Below are 19,786 nucleotides of genomic sequence, written 5' to 3'. Positions count from 1 at the left end.
TGAAAGCCCTCCGCCACTTGGCTGCGCCTAGAAATCCTGTCCATAAAAATTATGAACAGAATCAGTGACAAAGGGCAGCCCTGGCGGAGCCCATCACCCACCGGAAATGAGTCCGACTTATTAGATAGATATTATCCTTCTAAAGCTTAAATTGAAACAGTAAAATAATAGCCAATGAGTCAGCCACCAAAGACTAGAATAGAGGAAACGTTTACAGACAGGTGAAGGGTACAGAAATGGTTTCAATATCTATAGCTAATTGTGAACAAGACTTCCTAGCATTAGCTGGCAATACAATTCTACTTCTTGTCCAAATTTAATTTCTAGTTCCTAAAAGACAACATGGTATTGGGAAAAATGCAACAATCAAGGCTTCAGGCAGAATCCATGATTATCATGGCAAAGTTAAGGAAGCCATCTTTTATTTACAGTCTATGTTCTAGACAACAGATGCGATTATTACAAATACATTGTGTGACTGATCAGTCTTCTCTCATCTGATTCCCTCCTTTCTACTGGTTTACAAAGCTCTCGTTATTTATGTGTTTCCCTTGTTAATTTTCAGTCTGTCCTGTATCTGCCTGCTTGCAACATGTTCATCTCCTACGTGAATTGCCATTTTTTACTGTGCCATGTTATTCTTTTTAGTTTTTCTGCTATTTCTGATTACCCAGCCTTTTTGTTTGCCAGCCAATTTTTCTAAGCCACATCATGTTCCTATTGTTTTGTGTTTGGAATTAAAGCTGACTTTTTGTTCACTTTACCTGCCTCGCGAGTCTTGTATTTGACTGTTTTTTTAGCAAACAAACATAACACTTTCAGAATCACCTTTTTGAAAACAGGAACCCCATTAAAAAGAGCAAAAATAATAAACAGAACAATCAAAGACCCCTGTGATGTCTGTATTTATGAATTTGACTCTCCTGCAATTTAACAGTGTTAAATTATGTGGAATCATTTATCACAGTATACATAATAGAAGACACCTTTCTATTACATTATCTAATACATTATATTATCTATATATTATCTAATAAAACTAGGGTCTCTACTTTGCCTTTACATTATCTTGAATTCAGTTTCTTCGTCGCCCTGAAACTAACTGCATTACAACAGCTAGATACAATTCAGCAATCAATTACATGTGCAACCATTTGCAGACACCTATTCTGCAAGACATATTCTTCAAAGAAATCCTACATAATGAATGTTTATCTTGCACAAAGATCAAAGAAAAATCCATAGCTCAACCTGCTCTCTCTAAAGACTAATTTGTACCTCATTCACATTAATCATGGAGCACTCTGATTAAAAGATCTTTAAATACTTCTACTGTTAAAAAACTGGCTGCATTTAGATCTAAAGACAGAAAACTACTGTGTTGTATTACTGCACACACACACCAGTCTATTTCACGAAGCACAATACAGAATTCTTTAGCTGTATTGATTTTGCAAAGGCAGTCATACATCAGACACACTGTTCGCACTTCATCTGCCTCCCATAATAAAACACACCGTATGTCCAGTGACCTTTAGTGGAAATACCAAAGCAGACTTTGGATCTGCTGTTTTATGTTCTAATGATCTGGGAACCTGCCAGAGCAAAATTAGTTATCTATAAAAACACAGCCTCATCCAGCATCTGAGGGAGCAGCTGCCATAGCAACCAGACACTCGGTGTTTGCTGTAGATATATAGGGATCAACTCAGAGAGGTCTGGCAAAGTAAAGAGCATTTAACACACATAATCCTGCAGTTACTGTTCATGTGGTAGCCTACAAGTACGCTACCAAAGTTTTGGCACCTGCTTTGTTTTCTTTTTTTTTCGTAGAATCCTCTCATTTTTTCTTTTAATCTCTTTCATTAGAGGGATGTAAAGAGAAAATACAATATCACCACACTGAATGTCAACTTCTAATTTCAGGTCTCTCATCAGCTCATTATCTTTATTTAACCTCAGACTAACCATCTTTTCCTTGACCCTCAGTTCATCCCTCTTAAACTGACTTTCATGCAACAATCCATCATTCATTTCTTTGCAGCAACTGATGAATGTGTCCATGGATGTTCACAGAAAAATAGCAGTAATCAGTTTGTGTAATTACTAATAAAAAAAATAAAGACCATCCCCCTACCAATCAAAATCAAACATTGTCTTTGGTCATTATGTCATATAATGTCACGAACTACTAATCTGCACTATATACTATGCTCTGCTATCATACTTTTTACATCTTAATAGTGGTAAAAAACCAAAAAATGTGTAACTATTAAGAGAATGCAATGATTCATAAATAATGTAAACTTGAAAATAGTGCATGTTTTCCACCTTTTTTTGTCAGGTTTTGAGAACTGACATGTTTATGCTTGGCCCCGGACATCTTTGCGAACACTTGTGCTGAAAAGTCATGTCATAACTGTGTGTCATTTAGGGTTGTCATGTTTTCTTAATCTGTCAAGAGAGCCCCAGGTTATATAGACAGAGATACTGCAGCAGCTTGAAATGATAAGACTTTCTGGCTAGTTTGCTTCTTGTTTTGACTTTTTCTAATCATTTACCAGCTGATGTGGAACATTTTTCTGAGTGCTGACACCTACAGGTCAGAAGAAGGCTGCAGCCTGCCCTCAAGTGTCAGTATGAACAGTGTCAGGATTGTGGTGATGTCACAGTCGGTGCGGGACACAACCAATGCGGTTTGTAAATGAGACTACAGAGACCGGTTAGTGTAGTTGTAAAAGGATAATATTTCCTCTGTCTTTCTTTATACTGGTTTACAGCCAGTTAAGCAGTTCTGGGCTTCGACTGTCCTTTGTCATGTTTCATAAACATCAAATCTTTTTACTCCAATGTCTGTGGAACCTGGCTAGCTTTAACGGAGCCTTCACAGATGTGCAAGCTGACGATGCCAAGTCAGTGTCATCAAAGTGCCTTACTTTGGCCACAGTCACATAGGCCTAGAGTTTGATTGGTGACTGCTTGGTAACCACAGGTCACTAGAAAACAATAAGTGGTTTCTGCCAGTTGTTGTGAAATCAGTTGCTAAAACTACTAGAGACTGGTCACTCAGCCCCTTGCAACTACCGATCACTTGGGGAAAATGTGTTTATTCCACTTGGCAAATGGTTGCTTGCTGTCACTAAGTAAAATTGGTGATAAAGCAGTTATCATGCAGTTGCTTTTCATTATGACCAGGTTGCTTCAATCACCCAAAGCTTGTATGTAAGATAATGACTTATCTTCAAACACTCACTAACTATTCCCTCTGCTGAAACTTCAAAGAGTGCAACACAAACTGGGAAAAGACGCTGTTCACTTTCAAGATAAAAGCTCTGTCTTTAGTGGTAAGGCAGTACTTTTATGTTGAAAGTGGTTAGTTAGCAAGTGTTTGCAGACAGCTCTTTCACACCAACATAAGGCAACTGTGGCAATTTTCTAACAACCAAAGCAATCACAAGGAGGTTTTTGTTGCAGCACACCCTTGGAGACCTTCACCCGGCAACAGCCAGAAACCTCCAGCAACCGCTTGTTCGGGTTATGCACATATTCATCAACTCCAACAACAACCTGATCGTAGCCACCGTTTAAAAGGAAATACAAATTGAAGTAGAGGATACAGTGGTTAATGTCAGGGACCTGGGCTTGAGCGACCCAGGGTCCCTGAGCAGTTATGGACTTTATTATATTTTGTAGAAATGTGTGTGCACTGTGCTGCTGTCTGTGTGTGCGTTCCACGCGTGTATGTTTAGGCAGGTGTGGGTGTGTGCCTGTCTGTGGGCGGATGTGGTGGTGTCCTGTGTGGCCCGGCAAGGGGGCCGGCCACACCAGAAGACCATGCCACGCACCTGCTACTGATGAAGCTCGTCGGGGGAGCTATTTAAGAGGATGATGGCGCTCCCACCGAGGCTGGATGATTGAAGTCGACTCCAAGTTAGTGTCGCCTAAGTGTAGTGACGTGCAGTAAGTGTGTGCCTGCTGGAGTGTGGTGTCCCGACGGCTGCCTCTGTTGTTTTTCCCCCAGGAGGAGGAGAGTGGAGCACAGGTGGACAACAAGCACGGGGAGTCAGAAGACACAGGAGCAGAGAGCACGGAGCACAGAGTTTTGGGTGAAGACACAACACAGGAGTCGAGGGAGCTCACGGGGATTATTGTATTGTCTCATTTACTCCACTGTAAATAAAGTGCACTGCTCATCGCAAGAGTCCTGCGTTTGGGTCCTCCTTCCCCACTTCTATTAGTATGATTGAAAATAAAGTTAACAGAGGTTAGAAGTCTTTGTTGAATATAGTATGGAAACTGTGTTTGTTATTTTACGTCTCCAACACTAAAAACACTATAATATATAAAATATAGTCATGTGAGATAGGGGATCAATGAAACCATGCAGCACAGAAAACTTCAGGGGGGAAAAATGCTGCCTTAAGTCAATGAGAATTATGTTGTATTTACTTATCCTTCCTTGTTTTAATAATTTATTTTTAACGCAAGCACTTTATCTCTCACAAAAGACCTAGATTAGCAGATCGTATCCACAGAGCCCAGATTCTTATCCTCAAAAGATGCAACCAAGGCTTTATCCTTGGATCTCTATCAAGATGTCCCCTCCTATATCTATAATCTGAAAAATGAAGAAAAAAAATTCTCCTACTGTTATAAAAGCTTATATACTGCAGTGACAACAGCATGAATATTAACACCACCCCTTTCCCTTGCTGTTTTATTATGAGAACTAGCTGTGTGAGAGAGAGGAACTACTGTATCACCATGGCAGAAGGAAAATTTGTCATGAGTCAGATGCCGGGTATCCAAAATGATTATGGATTATCTCACTTTGCCATCGAGAATTGATCACAGTTGATGAAGAGCATATTGTTACCACTGTATCTCTGAAAAGTGGGCTGACTAGATTTTTTAAATTCTATACAACTTTGAAGAAACGTAAAATTATATTTAAGATGGCTTTTTTTTTTACATCATCTATTAAACTAAGGCTCCAGATTATAAGGAATGTTTACCAGGATAGACAACCAGTTTTTAAAAAAGTAGTTAAGTTGGACATTTCAAAACTTTAACAAAACTATCTTAAAACTAACCTAAAGCCCTGGTAACACAAGCCTAGAGAACAGCTGGTGACTGGGAGTTGGTAACCACTAATTCCTAGGGGAAGATGAGTTTTCAACAACCTGTTACGAGTGGTTGTTGGCAGTTGCTGTGAAACTGATTATAGAGCCCCACTTATGCATGCCTAGAAACTGGTCCATGACTCTTTAGGGACTAAAAATGTGTATTCCCCAAAGGCAAGTGATTGCTGGAGGATACTTGCTGTCACTAAGTAAAATTGGTAGCAAAGACGTATACAATACTGCACTAAAAACCTCCTTGGAATTGCCACGGTTTCCCAAAATTTGTATGGAAAACACAGCCTTGTCTTGTTGTCACAAACTACTCTCTGAGCTGTCGTGAAATTGTGAGGAGTGAAATGTAACAAGAAACCTACAAAGTAATACATGCACCTTTTGAAACATGCTGGTTTCTGTGGTACGGTAAAGGTAAAGTAACTTTATTCTCAGTTTCCAGTATGTGCTGAAGTTTTTTGAGTTTCCCTTCTGCTCGATGGTTAGTTAGCAAGTGTTTGCAGACAAATCAGCATTTTCCATGTTAACTATGAGGGACTGTGGCAATCTGCAAGTGACCAAGCCAATCACACTGAGGTTTTTGGTGCAGCACCCTCTCTGTGACCGATTTCCCCTGACAACAGCCAGCAACCTGTAATGCACATATTTCCCTAGCGAGCAGAGGTTGTGTGACTGTGACTGAGACCCAATTTAACAACGTTCAACTTACTGAAAGAACATGACACAAAGCAAAACAAAGAACACATATTTAAAAAGGAGCTTTCGCAGGTGAACTTCAAGTGGCTGTTATATTTCTACAAGAATCTTCAAATCTAATTACAATATATGTGAAAGTCATTTAACTGAATATTTTCATTATTTCAACAAATAATGTTTACTGCTTAAGAGGGATCCTCATCGACATGCATAGAGGAGAACCTGTGCTTCCTATCATTGTGGGATTAAGATTTGATCTGGTCTTAATGGGTGTTTTTGTCAAACTTTTTAAATCTGATTGTGTATTTGTGGGCATTTTGTGTGTGGACTAAAAGAAAAAAAATACAAAAATGACAGGAAAAGATAAAGAAATTTAAAAAAATGATGAATGCAAATGACACAATAGGATGAGAATGTCTTTAGAGTTTGATAAGCCAGAGAGCAGCACATTTAAAGATGTCTCTGTTCTCTCTATTGTTCCACCCGTTATGTGTCAGTGAGCAAAATCTAAATGTAATGTAAATGTAGGACAGACTTTCTTTAGGCTGGCTTTGTCCTTTACAAAAGGGCATGATGACTCAGGGTAAAGGTAGATAAGAGTGGTGGGGCAGCGGGAGGGAATCTGGGTCTGTTTTTGTGATCTTAGCATTTCATACGTTCTCTGTAAACTATTAGGAAGGATAGATAAATACTCAAACTTAGCAAGTAATTTACTATACTATTTACATTAATTGCACTGATTAATGTAACTGACTGAAATTTATTTAATTGCTTAAATTAGTCACATGAAGAAGAGGAATTAATTCTCTGTTTCCTGCTGAAAAATGCCTTTTTTTCCCAGCCCTGTCTCTAAACCAGAGCTCACTTTGTCCACTTCATTTACAGCTTTGATCCCTTTGAAAGAGTTCTTTATAATGTCAGCACTGCTGTTAACTGCTGTCTGTTTTACAGACAGCGGTATTGTACTCTTGTAACAACTTGCTCCCTGATGATCTGCCTGCTTAAACAAAAGGTTTCATCTGGACGGTAGCCAAAGCATCTCAGCAGCTGTTGGCTTGTCGTTCACTTTTTCTACAGTTGTGTAGAATTTTTTTGCGCACCAAAGGGTTGAAATGGTAAAACTAAGCCTGCCTACACTGCTAAAAATAACATTTCTGTGTTTTGTTTTTTGCTATATAGATTTGCATTTAACTTATAAATATTAGCCTATGTTTTACATAGAACATATGAATATGTTGGTTTGTTATATTTATTTCTAAGCATAGCACTTGCTTGCTGAAAACTGTTTATCTTTTACATGTATAAGTGTTTGAGCTGTTGAATGAACTATCACAAGAGGATTTTACTTGGTTTTCAGCCATGCACCAGTGCAGTCACCCCCCTGCTGATTCACTCTGCGATGATGTTTGTCTCCATTAAAGGAACTTCATATGTTTCCTGATCAGACGTTTTGTAAGGCCACAGTTCCTGAGCAGTTTCTTTAATCTACCTCTTTCATTGGACAGAGGATCATCTTGCCAAAGTGACTGTGCAGTGTATGTCAAATTCTCTCTTTATGCAGAGGTGTATGGGAGTATTCATCTTCACCTATTGCCCTGCTATGTTTATGTTTTAATAGGTGCAGTTTTGGTCTATTACCCCACTGCTTTATGAAGATTAAAAGGATAAATTATTGACTGTACAGGTTAAATGACATACAAATTCTTCTCATGTGTCGATAGCATTTCCCTGCTTACACCATAACAAATTAAATTAGTTACAGTTACATGGACTCTCTAAAATAAAATACGTTTTATGTGTCCTTTATCAATGAATGTCAATAACGTACGTGTTTTGGCTAGTTTCCTTATATGTTAAATGATATGATTGTTATTTTTCATACTAAACCTAACAAAAGATTGTCTGGCAGAGACTTTAAAGTTACAGCTGCCAGCAAACTGTGTTGACATTTATTGCCAGACCTACTGGCTCAGCTATCAATGAAAACATACAGAGACAGTGGGTCACATTAAAAGTTCCTTTATTTTAAGTAAAGCACGTGTTTGTTTGTTTTTTAATATAAATTTACACTGATCAGTAATATTGCCCAAAACAGCATTATTAATGGACAGATTTTTCATAAATGATTAATCATTTTAGTGGAATATCTATGTAGGTGAGCAGAGGACCATTCCAAGTAACTATAACATAGTTGTCTGGCTCCCAAAAATCATGGTTATCGTGGTACGTGTGGAGAAAAAAAATAACAAAAGAAATTATACAATGGCGTGTATGAAAACTCTTCAAAATCTGTCTTTTACTGAGATAAAAAGAGAAGTGGGACTCCAACAAGTAAGTATCAAGTTTAACAAGCAGATGCCTCACAGGTCCTCATCTGTTAGTTTCATTTAATAGCACCCATAAGCGTCCAATAGTGCTGGTTTGTGAAAGGAGTAGTATACACTGTTGTATAAAAACTTTGACTGTTCTGTTGGTTTTTGAAAGCTCATCGTTAGTTCTAAAATTATAAAATTACTGACTGTTGTTGGGACATCAACAACAACTATTGTCAAATTCCAAAACATATCGATACTGAACTAGCCAGTCTTTATTAGTTACAATGATTTTTAACTATGCTAACCTGACCTGATGAAACACAGGAGTGATGTTGAAAATGAGCCTCAGTTCTTCTAATGCAAAATATTAAAAGGAAATAATTAATTAATCGACCCTAAACTTTTGAGCAGTAGTGTATACAAAAATGTGGACTTACAGTGCATCACTGGTTTCTAGAAACTGGTTGGTTTCTAGACACTTCGGAAATGCTAACAGAAGTCAAGGACAATAGTGGCTCTAGCTCAATTTAGCATATGCAGCAGCATCAACCCTACACAGTTAAGATAAGGACAAACTCACAATGGTAAATTCAATGAGAGATTGGTCACAAGGACAGCCAAATATTCAGCAGGAAGCAAAAGGGTAGCAGGTCAAAACAATTTAACGGGCATTAGAAGCAGATAAGAAAACAAATAATAAAGAAACATGATGAGAATGGAGAGAAGAGATGGGATTTCAGCCAGAAGCTGCATCAACAAAAGCTTGATATGCACACATGCCAGTGACAACATCGTGTGTGACAGGTGTATGAAAGAGGGGGCAAACAAACCTACACATGCTTGACACACTAGTACCAGATAGTCTTGCCCATGTACATGCCTGGGCATCAGACAGACAGTGAGCATAATAATAAGGCAAGAAGAAACTCCAGACTGTTCACTACTTTCAGCTCAGATTTCAACAACATGACGATAAGGTTAATGGAAAAGAGTGAAGCTGATTGTGTACAGGTAGTTTCTGAGTTTGGTGTGGAGACTTACAGTATAATGTTAGCAGTCATATTCTGCCCAAATATTTCAAAATTATACAGGATGAGAAAACCGCCCTTGCATTTTTGGCAGCTCAACAATCCACCCTGCTGCTTTTAAAACAGCAGGAGAAACACTAGAAAAGGGGGGCAGCTGAATAAATTATCTGATATTTTCTGATTTCACGGTTTCTATCTGAAAGGAAGTCAGAGTAAAACATCTGATAAAACAGAGCCGTGACAGTTTATATTCTGTGGTTTCATTTTACATATCCAGGGTTCATATTTGTATCATTTTTTTCTTACTTTCTAAATTTTCTGCATTAAGCTGCCCTTATTTTATCAAAGATAAAGAGTAAGAAAAATGGCTGTAGACTAAGTCCCTCCAGAATGATCAAAGTTTATTCCATATTAGTGTCCTACTTACATATAAACACATTTATATCATTGTATTTATTTTTCATCCATACAAACAAATACTTCTAAGCAAATATTAATATTTGGCCCAGTGTTGTGTCAGCACACTAAGTTTGACTTTTTGTCATGTCTGCACAACAGAACAGCCTTGTGCATAACAGAGGTGCTTGTCAAAAATAGTCACATTTGCATGAAAATCCCCAATAGTGATGAAGACATCAAATCCCATGAAAGAAGTGCAGCTGCAATCTAAATCTTGCTTTTTAATGCTTTCTCTGTTGTTAAAAGCCAAGGCCCGTGGAAGTTCACAACTTTAGTGTGCTTCCTTTTAAACTAAGAGTATTATGTATTTCACATTGAATATTCACTGGCACCAATTCAAAGTGTGTAACCCTTCACAAAGACACAATGTCAAAACTGTTTTAAATAGCACAAGTGAGTGGGGCTGGTGGAAGGCGGAGTCGCTGTATATGAAAATGAAGCCATTCTCAGGAGTTGCAGTCTTTTTCTCAGTAGAATACTTCACGCAAATGACACGGTGCATAACATTATTTTCCTTCTTGACATTCATACATGTTAAAATGTGTTGTATCGTGTTGCTTTACATGATTTACTACTGTATAGCACAAGGTAATGTCAATGTTATAGCATACATTTGCATTAAATTACTCAATGAATGGATCTGGAACATTTCCAGCTCAGATGTTTCATAACAGTATTTCATGACTGTTTCATCAGCTCACATGACTTAGTTGCTTAGATTCTAGCAGGTTTTCAGACAGGAGAGTGGCAATCATATTCATCAAATCATATCAATCCAGTTATTATTACCACACATGCAGGAACTGTTTATTTATTAGTTAAATTAATGCAAACTGTTTAAGACTTATCACTGATGCAGTGAGTGAAATGCAAAACACCACAGGAGTTTAAGACTGAGTTATGATAATAAAAGTCAATGAAATAACTTGGAAACTTCCAGCTAAGAACTTTGAATTACACTGTAACACATAATATTTCAAGCATGTATTTTTTGAGAACACAGTCATAGGGGCTTGGTTGAGGGCTGTATTCAGGGCAAGCTAAGATCCACAGAGGGTTTTTAGCCTCATTTTCTGACCGGCCAGCTCCCAGGCCTATTTAATATTTCACAGCACTCTCTGAAATGGAGGAGAATGCACTTAATTAAGCGTGAACAATAAATTGGCTATAACCAATTCACCGCAGTGCATGTACGGCCGGTTTAGGCTTTTGATCATTCAGCCAGGTCCCTGAATATGTTCGTCTCAGAAATTCTGTGTGCATTCAGATGCATGAAATTACAGTATGACATGATTCAACCATGAAAAACAAGAACTTTGAAGTGTTAAAATCACCAGCTGGCTGTCAGTGCCCTCAAACTCTTCCATTGGTCTTAGAAAAGCAGTTTGCTTGAAAAGAGGTAGGGAACAGAAATAACAGCACAATGGAAGCATTTGAACTGAAATTAAGTAAACACACATAAAGATTATCATTAACACTATAAAACCAGAAGGCTGAGCCAGAAAAGATGGATTATCCTAGTAATGGGAATAGTGGAACTACTCCAAGTTATTAGGGCCACAACGTTTGGAGTATTCTTTAAATTAATGTCTTTAACCTGCTAAATACTGGATTTATAAATAGTTTTAGCATTTTTTTAAAATTCTACTTTCACATTGGATGGTTCCTTTTCAAGTGCACAGGGATAAATAACAGTCTGTCTTGTGGCTAGTAGCTTTTCTGCTCTTAACTTCAGATAAGTTTTGAAGCCAATGAAAAAAGGCTCTTCAAGTCAAAAGAAAGAAAATTATCATGAAGAAAACTGCTGAGACAAAGCTTTGCAGAAATGTTTCAGTTAAAATAATACTAATGGCTAGCTGATACCAACTAAGCAGTTGGCTTACTGTTATATACTAGCATTTCTACAGAGTCTGACAAACATTGATAAAGACCAGATGAGCTGCAACGTCTTCCAGTGTACCAAATTTTTCATTTCACACTGATATTTTCCAGCTTCAGCACATGAATTTACAGCTAGGACTTCTTTGTCTGTTTAGGGTATAATGAACAGCTCTAAAATTGTGTCAGAAATAATACAACCTCAATATGAACCCTCATAAAGCCAAGGAGCTTTCAGTCTGTTCAACTCAATTACATTTGATTTATATAGCTCCAAATCACAACAAGTATACTTCAATACTTTTTATTGTAAGGTAAATAGTCTACAATAATAATCAGATAACTCGCTAAGCCAAAAGTGGGAAGGTAAAACTCCCTTTTAACAGGAAGAATCCTCCAGCAGAACCAGGCTCAGGAAAGGGGGCAGCCATCTGCCGTGACCAGTTGGGTGTGATGAGACGGAGAAAGGACAAAAGATGTATGAGACGGTCAGAGTGCAAACTGGTGTGTAATGAGTGAAAAAATAAAGCAAATCAATTCTGTATTTAACAGAGAATCAATGAATAGAGTCTAACAGGAGAGAAATAGGCTCTCTCTTTTTAGTCCCTTAGTACTCTCACTGAGCTGAAGGCTTTTTAGAAAGCTTTTAGAACAACCTGATGATAATGAATTACAATACTCAAGCTTTAAAGATATTGCACAAATGCAAGGCAGTATAACATTTATTTTTTAATATGTGCATTGAAGGACATATTTTGTCAAAATGATTCAAAAATGATTCCTTTACAGTGTTACTCAGGGCTATGGTAATGTCATCCAAAAGTAAGTATCTAGTTAGTCGCCACATTATTAATATTTTTTTTCTAACATTTTTTGGGCTAAGTACAATGACTTCAGTTTTATCTGAATTTAAAAGCAGGAAATTAGAAGCCATCCAGGTCTTTGTCTTTAACTAACTAGTGTATGTCATCTGCTTCATAAAGGTGAGTGTCATCAGCATACCAATGAACATGTATGGTGTTTCTTCTAATAATAATTCCTAACAGAAATATGTAAACTCTACGTATTATTAGTCCCAGCACAGAACCTGTGGAATTCCTTAATAAACCTTAGTTTCTTAGTTAATCTCCAGATCAAGACCAGGTGACCAGGAGTAGGCACAAACCTAGCCTCAGTATACTGCTAGTCCCGAGCCCAGATAAATGGAAAGATTGAATCAGAAAGGGCATCTGGCATGAAATCTGTCCCAGATCAAATATGTGGAGCCGCTACTGTAGCAGCCCCATGGCAAATAAGAGAGAAGCAAAAAGTAGCATTGATTATTTAAACAGGTGTGACAAAGGATAATGTTATGGGTAAGAGAGTTCGCTGAGAGTGCATATGTGAATGGACTATAATTGGTCCCTGTACAACTTTGCCCTGTTAGTATTAATTGGTTATGTTATTTGGAATAAATTGTTTGCTATGCCCAAACTGGCTTTCAGTGCTCCAGTGCACTGCTTGTGAAGGCAGGAGAGAAAAAAACAGAAAGATTATGTGGTGTGAGGTCTCACGTACAAGTAACTAAAACGTTGTCATAGTGGGTGTGATATTTTGCACTATCATTGACAAAGCTGCAAACTGTAGCTGCTTGAGATGGAGTTTTGTTTATGACTCCCTAATGTGCAGCCACTTTTAACCCACTCAAAACTCACTTAAAAGTATGTATGTCTGTGAGCTGTTCAGCCATTAATGAATCTCCCTTTAAATTACTTGATTCACGCAAGTTAAATAATAACAACAGTGGGGTTTTTCCAAGGCAAGAGGGAAGCTAAAAAATTGGATATATATTTTCTTGGGACTGGGACAGAACGCTAATGTTATCTCATGAAGGTATAAAGGAAATACATAATGTCAATGTTGCTTTGACTTGTTCCATGTGTGTAATCAAAGGTAGACACAAGAGTTAAGACACAATAAAAGATGCAATTACGTAAACAAAATACAATAACAAAAGATACGTATTTACACAGGTCTCGTTTATGGTAACGTTCCCAATTACTTATCACATCATGGATCTATAATTATAAATAAACTAAAGATTTTTTCTTTTTTACTGAATGGATAAAAATGAGCAGAAATTGGAATCTTTGTTTTGACTTGTCCTGGTATGAGTCAACCACCTTTTCTTTCCTCATTATTTCTTTAACAGTGATGAAGAGTTTCAGGGTGTGTCTGTCATGTGGGGACAGACAGCTGGTTATAATCTAGAGTGTTCGAACATTTTTTTTTTTATTTTATTGCTTTGGGTAGACAGCACACCAACCTGACTACACACACACAAACACATAACATGGTAACAACAACTCCCCTGGACTTGGCAGATGCCAGCCTGACCAGATGAACTGTTATTGATGGAGGAATGTATCATCCTCCCTCCCACTGTCTCTGACACACTACATTGATGAAGTATGCTGGTGCCCAGAAGTACAGCCACAGTGTGAGAGATACTAGTCCATATATTGAGTCCCACATTTTGCAAGGGAATAAAAGAAGATACTTTATCCACCAATACAGTAGCCAGTTACCTCAAATATGATATGTGACCATTAGAATATATCTCATATGAAAAATGCAAAACACATTGTGTGCCAAGTAAATTTTAGCTCTTTTTGTAGCTGAAAACATTATCTACTTTCACATTGAGGGAACACATTATAAAGCGAATCTGTCTCTCAGGGTACATACTGTAGTCCACTAAGATCGATTTATATATAGCTGGATATTGTCTTTCATTTTCCCCTCGTTATTAAAGACTAATGTACTTTTCTGAGTCTGATTATTGCATTCACAGAACTAAACATACAGCTTATAAAAACCTTTTGTTACAATGTTTTAGATTTCAGGATCGAGAATTGGCCTTATTGTGTCTCCCATTATTCTCCCCTGCATGTGTTTCATAAAGTATAGTTAACAAAAGACAAGGTGGTGGCATCAATGTGCTGTAATTACAGATGGAGGCGGACTGTGGGGCAGACTGCCATCTACTGGATTAAATGTGACCCCCCCCTCGCCCTCCGTGCCTTACCCCAGCCAGTCCTACCTTTTCTCATTCTCACTCCCACTCAAAAAGTTAGTTGATGGAGTTTATACACACGCAATCTGGTATCACCAGATGCATGCAGCTATGTATGCGACACAGAACCTCTGAATAAATGTGTCTCCATTTTAGTATACAGTGTGACTTCCTTTGTCCAGCATAGCACAGTCTACATCTATCCATTTATTTGCTATTTTGTGTAACCATTTGTTCACCCTTCAGGGTCACTGCTAACTTTATGCATCTTTCAGTACTTTTTCAGTTCAATCCTGGACCAGCAGTAAATGAACTGAAGTCACTGTCATTAAGGTGGATGTGAACCAAGGTCATAGTCTCTACTGCCATCTGAAACTGCACGAGATGACGAAACATCATGCAGGAAGTCCATTAAATTAATTACAAGGATAAATAAATACTGTGCTTAACGAAAAGATTAACTCAGTGCAAATCTTGCAGCCCATTGTTTTCCTTCTAGTCAGCGATAAGTTCTGTTTACTTCATTTAAAATAATGAGAATCAGTTCATTTGCCCACACGTTAGCCTAAGTTAAACAAGTAAACAGGTGCGGGTCACTCCATGTTTTTATTATAAGTAGATATATAGTTTGCATATAGTTTTCCAAAACAAGATTAATATAAATGTGGCACACCACAGACAAACTTCAAGAGTAAAGTATGTAAAGTGTGTGTGTGTGTGTGTCTGTGTGGTGGGGGTGGGTACAAAGCATACACACAGGATATACTTTGCACAAAAAATTGTACGTGTGAGATGCATTTAAACCAAGTCAGCTAAACAACAGTGGTTTATACAGACTGCTGTAAACAATTCAATCATCAACATGACTCTCACTGTGATCTGTCACGCGCAGTGAGGATCTCTAAGCAGGAAGCTTTTATATGGTAATGAAATCGATTGGACCAATGCGCGCACCAATCAGAAGCGTTTGATTTATGTTTAAGGGACTGTTGAGAGGAGCAGTCGCTTGGCAACCGCTTAATGAAATGTATGAACTGTGGCTGTTAAAATAGCGACCTCCGAACCTATCAAGGAAATAAAGCTTTAAAGGGCCATGGATTTTTTTTTAAAAGCTGTACGTGCGTGTTAATCACAAAACTCGGTTTACTGACGTCTCGTCGAAAAAGAAGTATTAGAGATAAATGTGGCAGACAATTCGAATGTCGTGATTCAAATTTCATCGAGAGCTATTGTCCTGTCTTTCACAAGAACATTTGACGTTTTCGCTGCCTCGTGGTATCATTAGTTCTCAATAGGAATGTTAAAGCTTCGCCTAGTCGCTAGGCAATGCCTGAAGCGCAGTCAAAGGCTATATGAACAAACAATGGTTGAGCACCGCTCTTTCTGGGCTCAGAAAAGACGTGACAGCGGTAACCAATGAAAAAACGTCAGTCTCAGCAAGTCCTACATCTCAGATTTCGTCTTGAAAGATGAAAGATGAAAACAGCGAATGCATAACGATCCAGTTAACCTGTCTATCTTCAGTATAGTTGATCCTTTCAGTGAACATTAAATATAAAGTAATGAAGGTGGCTGCTTAAAATGTCATTTGTTACAAGAAACAGATCAGGGGATGCTGAAATTAAGTCTAGTTCTACCACCCCCTTATCTTCAGTTACTTTCGAAAAAATAAGTTGGTTTACATGAAAGCAGGATCATAATAAATATTAGGATCGATATTCTTGCAGTACAGTCTGTTTGATCTCTAAATCTGAAGGAATGAAAATGGGATGGATGTGACCGACTGTTTCTGTGGAAACCAACTTTCCCCTGCCTACACGATCCTCGTTCATCCTCAACTACCCAGCTCACAGTCTGGATGTGTTTGCTGACAGAATATAGATTAGACAGCTCAGATCACTCCATCCTAACAGCTGATAACGTGTATCCAAACTCGTATGGTAAACAGCACAGCGGTGGAGATTATATCACAGATGACATTGAAGGCTTCTTTCAATAAAAGTACACTTAAAATATGTTTAACTTACAACAATTGGTAACAGCGAAACTGTTTGCCACTTCCAAATTGTCAATGTGAGGCGTCAGTCTGAATTCCGAGGTGCCAAACTGAACCATTCCTATCCGAAACGCGCTGTATTCTTGATCCGCGCCCCTTGGAAAAAGTCCCCCTGAAATAAATACAAATAATTTCTTTTTACACTGGTAAATATTTGATTAATACAACATATTTAGAACCAATTTCACAGGTTTTTGCGCACAAAAATGTTTGTAGCTAACTGGCTTTTTCGGTTGAACTAATGGGTGCTTACCAATCTGAACACTGGGCGAGCCTCCAAGCGCGCATCCCCATAAAACCAGGAGAAGTGAAACGAATAAATTCACTATCATTTCCATGTCGACAGTTTAGTTGTCCACATCCACTAAGGTATTCTGATATTCCTCTGTTTCTCCGGAGATATTAGATCCCAGACATATTGGACACCTTCAGTCGTGGGGAGAAAAAAAATAGGAAAGGACCGTTTTCTGCAGGTGGCTAGCAGTGAAAGGACACCGGCAGTGAAGGAATGGTCGCCTGCAACGTAGGTTTGCCGTTTCTTCCGCTCCTCCTCGTCGCTCCCCTCCTGCCGCCAGCTGATACCTCCTCTAACGCACAGGCACACTGCGCGTCTCCGCTCGGCGAGCAGGAGATCTTCTCAACATCACACCCACAAGTGAGGAATGTTAATGAGAAGGCGGACAGAGACGGAAAAAGCCGAGAATGAGCTACTTGGCGACAAGAGAGCACACGACACTTTGAAAACTATGCAATCTTCTCTTTTTCCTAACATTGCAAAAATAAGAAGTTACATTTACAAATATGCTTTATTCACAACATTCGAGAGTTATAAGTGACACTTTATTTTCGTTTCCTGATGTACGTTTCAACTTTCCTTTGTTAGTGTCCCAATTCATTTTAAAGTCTGTCCACTTTTCAGCATCGTTGCCACCAAGTTTATGTTAAATGAACTTTCAATAAACCAACAAACAGACTTCCAGTATAAAAGTAGATTTTAGTACAATTTCCATACACTCATATGCTTTTTTACATTAGATCATCACATCTACTTTCTCCACACACATATATGTTTAAAGTGTGCATTTTTGGGCATTTTACGGCTATTTTCATAACCACTTTAACTCAAGTGCATATAAACATAAACATAACATTAAGATATTCAGTTTACAATAAGAAAAAGGAAACAAAGAAGGTAGAACTATGTAAATTTGTGATGTTATCTCGAAAAGGGCTACTGCTGGACTCAAAACAACTACAAGTATCTAAACATTTAAACCTTCTCCAAAACTAAACATCTTTTCAGTCAATGTGAGCAAAACCACTGATTGATTTTTCTGTTGATTAGGTAATCAGTTAATCTGTGTTCACTGTGGGAATTTTCATTAAGTGATCACGAAGAAAGATATCTCTTCAGACCACTGTAGTACTTAGCTCCAGCTAGTTCCAGCAATCACTGACGATATCCAAAAGGCATGAGAAATATGGATGTGACAATATATTTTAGATTTTAAGACTATACAAGTGTACTTTATGTAGTTACACAAAAGAATTTATATTAGCATTAGTAAGGGTTCCAAAAGTCTACTGTAGTTGACTGACAAATATCACATATGTATATTAGACAGCTTGGATTGAGACATTCGAATATAGTTGGTCACTTAAAAAAACAAACCTCATCTACAGCACGTACAAGGCCAACATTTCTTACTGAGAAAACTCATCAAGTGCATCAGCTGGAGGCCATCACTCATGCCCTCCAGGAATAACCATCAAATGAATCTCCTCTTTAACTTTGATCTAGTGCTTATCTCCACCTTCTGCATACAAATTTGATGCAAATATATTCCTGGTCTTGGGTGCCATTATGAATGGGGTTAAATGGAAGGAGAGCTTGCCTTGCAGCCAGCAGGAAATAAGTAGCAATCCTGTCACCTGCTTTTATGATATGCATATCTCAACCTGCACAGACAGATGTATATTAATCATTGGCAATGCAAGATAGCAGTCTAGGAGCAAACTAATGAGGCTGAGAGTGAATTAGAGCTGAGGGCAGTGGCAGTTATAAGCAACAAATTGACAGATTTCAGCACCATGGACAGCACATAACATGCATACTGCCTCCTGTTGTGAGAAGTCTTTAGGTGAATGAGAACACGTAGGGGTGGTAAAGATCCAAGATACTATAAGAAAAAACATCTTTTGTTTTGTTTTGTTTTTTGTCCATGATTCTAATTGATTATCACAACAATATTTTTGGAAATTGCAGGTAACTTCTTAAATCTGGTGGCAAGGATAGGTACAAATGGGCAAGAAGCATACAGTGACTGGCTACTTTATTAAGTACAGTAGTATATACAGCAGTAGTGCTATTGCTGGTTTCTGCCCCCCAGAATTCTTTGTGGCAAAGATATTGAAAACATTCCTCACAGATTTTGGTTTATATTGACATGACAGCATCATGCAGTTGCTGCAGATTTGTCAGTTTCACATCCATGATGTGAATCTCCTGTTCTACCACATCCCAAAGGTGCTCTGTTGTGTCAAGATCTGGTGATTTTTAACAAGAAACTAGTTTGAGATGATCTGAGCTTTATGACGTGCCACATTATCCTGCTTGAAGCAGCCATGAGAAGATGGGTGCACTCTGATCATAAAGGGATTGACATTTAAGCTCTGGTATTTAAACAATGCTCAGCTGGTACTAAGGACACCTAAGTGTGCTGAGTTTGTTTTAAATATATTTTCCTGCATTTAATTTTGGTAAGTCTATGTTTTGTTAAGTCTGCAATTTGTTTTAAGGTTCAAACATTGTTGTGCGTTCTGATATGTTCTTATACATACCGTGGTTGTATGGAGTGGATATTTGTGTTACTGTTGCCTTTCCATCAGCTTGGCACAATCTGGCCATTTCCCTCTGGCCTCTGGCATTAGCAAATCATTTTTACCCTGAATATTTTCTCTTTTTCACACCCTTCTCTGTAAACCCTAGAGATGATTGTGAGGCAAAATGCAGGGTTGCTGCCATCTGAACAACTTATTAGATATTTGCTTTAATGAGTAGCTGAATAGGTGTACCTAATAAAGTAGCCAGCGAGTGTAATTACCCACATGAGCAGACAAGTACAATTCAGTTTGAAAGATTTGCAGTTTATCAAGGCTTTAGA

At 38.1% G+C, this 19,786-nt stretch overlaps 1 protein-coding gene across 6 annotated transcripts in view; it reads right to left on the bottom strand.

The window, feature by feature from the left end:
* Positions 1 to 17,255, bottom strand: part of gria2b (glutamate receptor, ionotropic, AMPA 2b) — a 51,936-nt gene extending 34,681 nt beyond the window's left edge. For all 6 annotated transcript variants that reach the window (XR_015719664.1, XM_087846409.1, XM_087846419.1 and 3 more), the window contains exons 1-2: positions 16,876 to 17,255; positions 16,594 to 16,734 (exon numbers count right to left, since the gene is read on the bottom strand). Coding sequence is in view for 5 of the 6 variants with exons in the window: in XM_087846409.1 (XP_087702535.1) it covers positions 16,594 to 16,734; positions 16,876 to 16,960 (226 nt within the window). In the remaining variant the exon portion in view is untranslated. The remainder of the gene's footprint in view (positions 1 to 16,593; positions 16,735 to 16,875) is intronic.
* Between the last annotated feature and the right edge of the window lie 2,531 nt (positions 17,256 to 19,786).

Source organism: Neolamprologus brichardi, chromosome 2 (assembly GCF_056152115.1).
Source record: "Neolamprologus brichardi isolate AB-2024 chromosome 2, ASM5615211v1, whole genome shotgun sequence".
Classification (NCBI taxonomy): Eukaryota; Metazoa; Chordata; class Actinopteri; order Cichliformes; family Cichlidae; genus Neolamprologus; species Neolamprologus brichardi.
Note: the sequence above shows the minus strand (reverse complement) of the source record. Positions and strands in the feature narration are given on the sequence as shown.